The 8,618-nt window shown below is 36.3% G+C and overlaps 1 protein-coding gene across 1 annotated transcript in view; it reads right to left on the bottom strand.

The window, feature by feature from the left end:
- Positions 1-7,788, bottom strand: part of KIF18A (kinesin family member 18A) — a 44,532-nt gene extending 36,744 nt beyond the window's left edge. The window contains exons 1-4 of the mRNA XM_009334516.1: positions 7,461-7,788; positions 6,625-6,782; positions 5,421-5,525; positions 4,256-4,366 (exon numbers count right to left, since the gene is read on the bottom strand). Of these exons, the coding sequence (XP_009332791.1) occupies positions 4,256-4,366; positions 5,421-5,525; positions 6,625-6,782; positions 7,461-7,788 (702 nt within the window). The remainder of the gene's footprint in view (positions 1-4,255; positions 4,367-5,420; positions 5,526-6,624; positions 6,783-7,460) is intronic.
- Between the last annotated feature and the right edge of the window lie 830 nt (positions 7,789-8,618).

Genomic DNA, 8,618 nt, shown 5'->3' with positions numbered 1-8,618 from the left:
ACATGTAAAGGTGATTGACTAATAAAGACAATATCTCACCAGTTCTGTAGCTTTAAGCTTAGTGCATGAGAAATGAAGTCTTGACAGCAATTTGTAACAGAAAAAAATTGACAAGTATTGGGAGTTAATAAAATTCTCATGACTTGCCACAAAAGGTATGTCTATACCAAGTAGACATGTTTCTATATCAAACAATACAAGTATGTTCTCTTGTACTATTTCTAGTACAATATATAAAAAAAAAAAAGGAAAAAGCCACTTCCCTGTACTTACCTACGTAAAGTAGCTATCTCAGGCTGGTAGCACTTTACCAGAACCCAGTAACTATCATTAGTGAAATAGGGAAAGGTGGAGTGACAGCCAAACTACGTTATATGACTCAAGCTTTTATAAAAATTCAAAGGATACAGGAAAAGCCCCAAAGCAGAATCTTCTATTTCTTTGTCCATCAGCAGAACACTTTCAATAGAACAGTGTGGCAATTGGAATATTACTTTCAGATGCAGTAATTGCCTGACCTAGATAGAGGTTTCAAACCTAAGACAGATGGTACAGTAAAGCAAAACTTGCATCTCTAAAACCAGCTCAGAACATCCTGGGCCAAGACTTTTACTACTTTCTGAGTCAGTTCCAGAAAATGTCCTGCTCCAATAAAGTTAACAACAAAAAACAAAGCCAGCGTAAGAGATAATCTATCACTACAAACAAGAGCAACTCCTAAAATAACAGAAAATTTAAAAATTAAGAGGAATCAAGACAGCAATAGGGATTTCTCATCATTTATATCTGTGGAACCAAAGAGGCAATAAAGGACAAGCAGGTAAGATATGTTTTGCAGAATGTCACAGATTTGTAGAAATAGGTGAGAAACTGACATAAGTGATTACTTGTAGTACTAATCAACTAGTTTGTAATTATTTCTTACAGCTGCCAACACTGCTAATAAGTGCCTCAAGTAGATGGGGTATTTAAGAACCTACTTTAAAAAAAGTGTATGGTTGTGAACTTGCTTAGCTTAAACCAGTACACATTAATTAAAGTCTGCCAAACTTCCAGTTGCATTCATTGGACCAATCTAGTTAGCAACAGTAATATTCCTTTAAAGTGCCACATGCAGACGCAGTATTTATATTAAGCATTTGTTTACATACACATTCGTATAAATACGTGACATAACTCCCCTTCTCCCAAGCATAAAGTCACTTCTGTGAAAAAGGCTTAAAACCCATTCACTCTTAAATGAGCTATTGTTCAAAGGCTGCACTAGTTTATCTTTGAGAACACACGACATCAACAGATATTTATATAAATCACACATTCAAGATAAAATTGTCTAACAAAACAAATCATGACTTTTACCAATAATTTGTACACTTAACAGAAAATAACACTTAAGCAAAAACAATTAAATATCTTGATTGACAGCTAGACTATCTCAAAAGACAAATGCAACAAACATTCAGGATTATCTCATTACAAAAGTTAACTGGATTAGGAATATTGCAAAGAACACCAGAGGAAGTTTTTGGTACCTACAGTATCTTTGAAGACAATCAGTCTGACAGTTTGTGAATGAACTGTGCACTGGGCCTGAATGCTGAGTACATAGCAGAACATGCTTTGCGCCATGGCATGGCAATACCTAACCTTTACATTGAAAGGTCTTTTCATTCACAAAAAGGTTCTAACATCCAGACATTTGTGTGAGTGAGGAGTGAGCGAGCGGCTGTGTGGTAGTCAGTTGCTGACTGAGGTTAAACCACAGCAGTCCATGAATATCAAGTTCAATCAAGTACGCCATTTAACTGACTGCAGCTGCATATGGAGACTGGCTAAGAGACAGCCAGTGCATTTTACGCAATCAAGGCTACTTTGCTGGCCGCTGCTGCTATTGGGACACAGAAAAACAAAGAAAGGATGCAGAGAGATTAGTCCAGAAATGACTTTGTCAGTTACCTCAAGCTCAAAGACAAAAACAAAAATGTTCACACTAGTTTGAGGAGTCTTAAGAATTCTATTATCGACAATAATGATCTCAGAGAAAAATCATTCAGGGCTTAACATACCTGAGCTGCAAAAATATATTTTTAAGTCAGATGCTTACTGTAACAATGTTTTGTAAACATTCAAAGGATAGTGATTTGTACTTTCTCATGCATCACACCAGTTCACAATATGTGCATAATACGCACACAATAAAAAATAAAAAGTAAAGCTTGTTCATTTTTGAACAAATATGAAAGGCATTTACAAAACGACTGAGCATGACTTTTCATGCAGTGCATTACAAACAAGCTGCATTCTAAATATATGTGTATAAAATATATACATACACACAGAGAAATCATATATTTGCTGTTCCTACAATATTTAGAAATGAGAGGATCTTTCTTTTCATTATGGTTTTACTTATATTGCCAGAAAGTAAACAATCCTCTCATCTGCAAGCATTCATATTTGGTTCACTTTTGCTGTCTGTAAGCTGGAAATAGTTTGAAATGATGAATTTAAAAAAAAAAGTGCAAATCTGATTAAGTATACCGATCCATTTTTTGTCATACATTCAAACAAAATTGCTGTAAGACACAGGTATACTAATTTTGTCTGTATAGTTTATTTAGTGAATATGCAACTTCTGCTAACAAGTAGGTTTATGTACAGTGAAATCAATTTGCCAGAATAAATATAGAATGTAGGCTGGAGAAGACAAACTCTCCAGCATCTCTGTTCGCAGAATTGTTTGTCTTCTTGTTGAAGATACTACAAGTCTGCAACATTTACCTAATTTATTTAATTGCTTGCCATTTTTAGAAATGAACTGAGAAGAATGCAAACCCTGCCAGATAAGACAATCCAGAGCTTTTTCCTGTTGAGTAAAGGTGAGGGCGGTCAGACACTCCAGCCCAGCAAGTAAAGAAACAGAAATCAGCAGTTCGCTCTCTGATCTCAGACTGTGGCACTGCACTTTGTGCCTTATTAAAGGCAGCACACATACATGACAATGCAGCTCTCAAACTGAACAACGTCGTAAGTAGTCTTTGCCTTAAATGTACAACCACGGGCAAGACCTCGGGGGAAATTAAAATCTGGAAGGGAAATATCAAACAGAAGTCTAAGGTATATAAGAAAACAGAAGCTTTTAGAGTGGGAACTACTTTTGCTCCGTTACATATTTTAGAAGTATTTAACACATTTACTCTCAGTTATTAACCTCTTTTCTCATTAGTAGTGACAGCAGAGCTCTGGAGAGCTAATTTTACAGCTACTTGCATTGCCATCATCTATGTCAAAATACAAACTTTTGGCTATAGTTATTAAGCATTGCCTAAGTCCGCAGATACAGTTAAGAACTGCCTAACAGTTAAATAGTTTAGCTGTAGAGCAAAGACCAGAATTCAAATTTGGTTTAATATTTTGTAACCTGGAATGGCAACATATAAATAATACAAGATAATGTGCTTTGCAGTATGCACTAGCAAAGAGAAAAAGAAGTTTTAGCTAACAATACCCATTTTTAAATATTTGTTTTTTAAATATCACAGGTTGTGTTTAAGAGGAGTCAGAAGGATAAGGTGGTGGTTACCAAACAGCAATAATCTTTGGAGAAGTCCTAAGTTCTAGCAGATTTGTACAACACGTGCAAAACTCATCTGTGGAAACTGAAAATCAGCATTTCATTTTGATGATGCAAGTATGCGTATGGAGATATTTTCAGAGAATATATACTGCTTTAATTGTTCTAAAGCTTGGTACATAGCAGAATATTAAGAAATCACTTAGTGTGAAAACCAACATTAACCAAAATAAGCAGGATGAGAAACTACTACTTGAGAATCTCAGCTTATAGTCAGATGTATAACTGTATTCCGTAAAATATTTTTCCTAGAAAAATGCTGAGCAACATAATGAAACCAGAAAGCATTAAAAAAACCCCAACAACTTTCAATTTATAAAATTACAATACGGAAGTATATTCAAAACTCAAAATTACACTTTTACAGAAAAGATATTTCTTCTAAGGAGTATTAGTTCGAACTGTTGGAACTAAAGAGCTTTTCATTGAGTTCATTTTTTCAAATATAATTACTACAAGGAATGAGAAGTCAACAAGAACAGTAAACTGGAAATCTTTAATCTCCTCTCACCCAAATTAAGGTTCAATACAGTTTAAAAAAAAAAAAGCTTCCACTGTATTCAAATTTAAACAACTACACCTCTCAGTAACGACCACTGTGTATCTGCTGTATCATCTTACCTGAAAGACAGCATGGGACCGGGAAGAGGAGGCATTTACATCTGTGGGATGCTGTGTTCTATTTTTATTTCCATAATCCAACATTTGAAGGATTTCCTCTGCCGATTTAGGCTTTAAGGGTAGAGCACAAGATAAATGCATGGGGTTTTTTTGTTTTTCATGAACTATAGGAGATTCTACACTGATTCTAAAATACATTAACATTCACCTTCAAAAAAATAAAGGAACTTAAAATTTTAGTTACCTAGAAATAAGAGAAATTTCCTGTTTTGGAATTGAGGCACTTCAAACAAACACTTTCAGTTAAAAAGCAGTAAGGCACAAAAAGCAAGCACTTAACTGCAGAAATATAAATCAGAGTTTTTTTTTTTTTTAAAGAATTTAAACAAATGTCCAAAGGTTCTCCATAGTCAGACAAAGTCTTATTTAAAAATGACTGACTTAATTTTTCTTGTACTAATGTATTAGACAGTGATATGCTGATTTTTTTCCCCACAAGACCCAAGCTTTGGGAAGTATGGTGTTCGCAGTGTCAACCAAATTAATCACACTGTTACCTGTTGAATCATTACCTCATGTACACAAAAGCTGGAAGCTACATAGCATGTAACTAAAAGGCTGCAAGAAAATAGGTCCAAAAGAGTTGATTTTCAGATTGGAAAACTAAGTTCTGCCACTGATTTTGCCAAGGAATTGCTATGCTGGTCTGGAAAAGTAATTTAGAGTGAAACTTTTCAAACATGGTTATTTAAAAACAAAACCAACCCTGAGATGTAGACACAAGACTTGCAAAGGCATAGAACACTCCGAGATGCCACTGAAGGCAGTGAATTTATTTAAGAAATGTAAGATGTATTAGTCAAAAAACAAATCTTCCAAAACCTGAAGATGAGCATCAAACCAATGGTAGGTACCCTTTCAATAATAAGGACTGGATGCTTTAATCCACTTGTGTTTAAGAATACTAGCAGGTTTTTTCCACTAAACGCTTTTGAATAATTAATTAATTAGGTTCACAAGTTACTAAGGTACTGGTGATTATTGCCAGAAAAAAGCCCACTAGGAAATTACCAAGTTGCATACAACTTTCACAGATCAATGGGAACTTCACCATCTTCTCAAACACATTGTAAGGCTTCCTGAATTTCAGTATCTATTTACATACCTGATGTAATGTTAGCCCTTGAACTACCACCCCTTTCTGGGTATCTTCACGAACAGCCAGAGGTCCCGAGTTTACCAGCAGATCACGGATCTGTTCATTGTAGACCTTTGAAAGGGAATTTAAAATATTTTAATAAAACTATCCTACCATACTTGACAGGATTGAACTTAACTAACCAAAAATCATCAGTCTTTTTTAATACTTCTTTAAGACAAAGTAATAAATTCATTCTATAGAATTTTTGCCAAACAGCTTTCCTATACTGAGCTTGAAATATTCAATTAATTCAATTTGCATAAATTTTTTTTAGCCATTGAAGTGGGAGTCTCTCTTTCCAAGTAAATAACTTTATTCTTTACTAAAAAAAAAGTTTATTCTTTTTACAAAAAAACTTTTGCAGCAAGCATGAATCCAAAGCATTTATTGTCTTCTATTACACTTTATAATCCATATTTCACCATGATTCTTAATCCAAATGTACTTCTGTTAAAATTCTTAAATACCTTATTTCTTGGTCTGTGGAAGCACTTGAAATAGCACATGACAAAGCAAACTTTTCCCTCCTCCCCCCCAAATACTAACTATTCTTCCATTAAGACTTTGAGGGGGCTAGAAGGTAACAATTTTACTGCTTGACAGCAGTGCCAAGCTGCTTGTCAAAGCAGAACTGTGATGCAAAAAAGTTGAAGAGTGGAGAGGAGAAGGTGACAACAAAGAACCAAAGGAATATTTGTAAAGAGCTAACCGCTGGCATAGCAGCCCTAATTGAAGTAGTTTTACTGTATCTTAGATAAATAAAATAAACTGAAAACTTTAAAAAACATAATGAAGAAGGAATTAGATACCATCTTGTGTGATTTCACAGCGCTTATAGGATTTTATTGTGAAGTCCTGAAATATATCCCTGAAAAGATATTTTCTTGTACATATCAACAGCTGTTCAGAGGGATGTAACTGATCAGCAAAACAAATCATTAGAATGTTTAGTGATTGTCCTTTTTGGGCAGCCTTCTGTAAAATAGTAACAGGTGCCTCTGAATAACACCAAATTTGTGGAACACAGTTCAGTTCCATTCCTATCAGAGACACATTTTGTAAAGTCTCAGAAAGGGCTGGGGAGGCGGGGAAGACAAAACCAGCTTGTCTTTATTTATTAAAATATACCTTATTAAATGCAACATACCAAATACAGGAACTGGCTTACCTCTAAATAAGAGACAGCAACATTGCATATTTTATCTTCTTTTATTTGATCCATGCAATTATAAAGTGCCATCATAGTTAAATACATCACTCCAGGATCTTCAGGGGAACCTAACATTGTATGAGTCTTTCCAGCTCCCGTTGCACCATATGCAAGCACTGAATTTTCACAAAAAACAACAAAGCAAGAAGATGCACTTTATACCAGTAAGGTAATCAGAAATGCAAAAGTCAAATGGACAGTCACACAACTCTCATTCTGCACAGCTGTTTTCATAAACTGATCAAGTTTCTTACTTAGGCTTTACCTTTCACAGCTATAATCAGAAAGCTATTTCAAAATCACATTTATTTTTGAGTTTTCAGTTCAAAACTAATTCACTGGCAATTTACATGAAAATATTATTTGCTTACTCTCATAAACATAAACCATCAACTTATTGCAGGCAGGTATTTCATTTCCTTATAAAGTTCCATTTGCTAATTAAAAAACCAAGCTCTTAAAGACAGTTCGTAAAGCCGGCTACCGCACACTCAGTGACACAACTTCTGGTTGAATAACTCTTTCCAGAGGAATCCCCTCATAAGCATGCATATCTCACATAAAATTCTGAAGTCTATTATAATCACCCCAACATGAACTCATTTTCAAAATACAGTAGAGCTATCCTAACTTCCATAGGCTACAAAGTCAGCCTCTTACATCTATAAATTAAAACAAAATGCTTTATTTATATCTCAGCCTTTTCTAAGGCCTTTGCAGCAGTTGGATACAATGGTAGAAACTTCAAGGAATTTAGTGAAGTTTTTGAATTGAAGAAGATTAATAGCAGTTACCTGTGCAGTTATATCCATTTAAGAAGCCATCAATTACACTTTTGGTAGTATGCTCAAAAACTTCCGACTGGGATGAACTTTCAGCAAAAACAGCATCAAACACAAACTTAAGATCTTTCTTTTTTCTTTTATTAATATCCCTATGGGTCAGTCTCTTCCCGTGAAAGAAGCTAACTTCTTCCTCTTTTGGATCAAAGACCAATATATGCTGGTCAACAACGTGAACAACTTTGCTAAAGTTGCCATCTTTTTCCTTTTGAGACTCTGGACGGACGCGGACCACCACTTTCACGTGATTACAGACATCTCCTTCCTTAGCAGCAGACATAACAACGTTCCTTTTGTCCCCCTTCTTTGCTTCCAAGACTCTTTCAGACCAAGCAGGTGAAGCTTTTCTGCAATTGACAAAAAAAAGTGAAAGGCCTTATATTTCAAATATAACCTTTCAAATAGTTCACACCTTTAACCAGGACTAATATCTTGCGCCTGTGCTGGATCTGCCCAGCCCCTGTTAGATAGCCCTCCGGACTGCTACAATGATCGCGTCACTTTGGGAAGTGCTGTAACTGGCCTGAAATGTGACCTAGTTCAGTATAGCTTTAAGAAAACTATGCTTATAAGCTTATTTCAACAATTTAAACTGTTAATTCATCTACCGGCTTTCCTTCATTTCAGAGCAACCTTGCAGATGAGCTACCAGGTTTCCGCGGAGCAAAGCGGGTGGTTTTCTTATCCTTCAGCAAAAGGCAGAGTAGCCGCTTGTCCGCTTTCTCGGGGCTGTGGTTCAGTCACATTGCCCGTAGGTTTAAAGAGAGAGTTAAAGTGGAATTCACGTTTAAAGAGACAGTTAAAGTGGAATTCACGTTAACGTAATTTGCACGAGACACGGAAACACGTTCCATAGGCGTCAAACCAGATTTCCTTTTAACGGGCCATCCTTGCTGGTAACGGAGGGTTGTTCACTCCCAACAGCAGACAGCGACCTTCGCGGAAAAGGCTCTCGGTGACACTTTTTCAGCTTCGGGGTAGGCTGGCCCTCTCTCAGCCGAGGCGTGCCACGGGCGCCGGCATGACCGCGACACGGCCACGGACCGAGGCCGTACCGCGGAGGGAACACCCAGAGGCAGGCGAGCGGGCGGGCGGGCCGCGGCCCAGCCC

This window comes from Pygoscelis adeliae, unplaced genomic scaffold, assembly GCF_000699105.1.
Source record: "Pygoscelis adeliae isolate BGI_AS28 unplaced genomic scaffold, ASM69910v1 Scaffold171, whole genome shotgun sequence".
In the NCBI taxonomy this organism is placed as follows: domain Eukaryota; kingdom Metazoa; phylum Chordata; class Aves; order Sphenisciformes; family Spheniscidae; genus Pygoscelis; species Pygoscelis adeliae.
The sequence above is the reverse complement of the archived record's forward strand: the minus strand, read 5'-3'. Positions and strand labels throughout refer to the sequence as shown.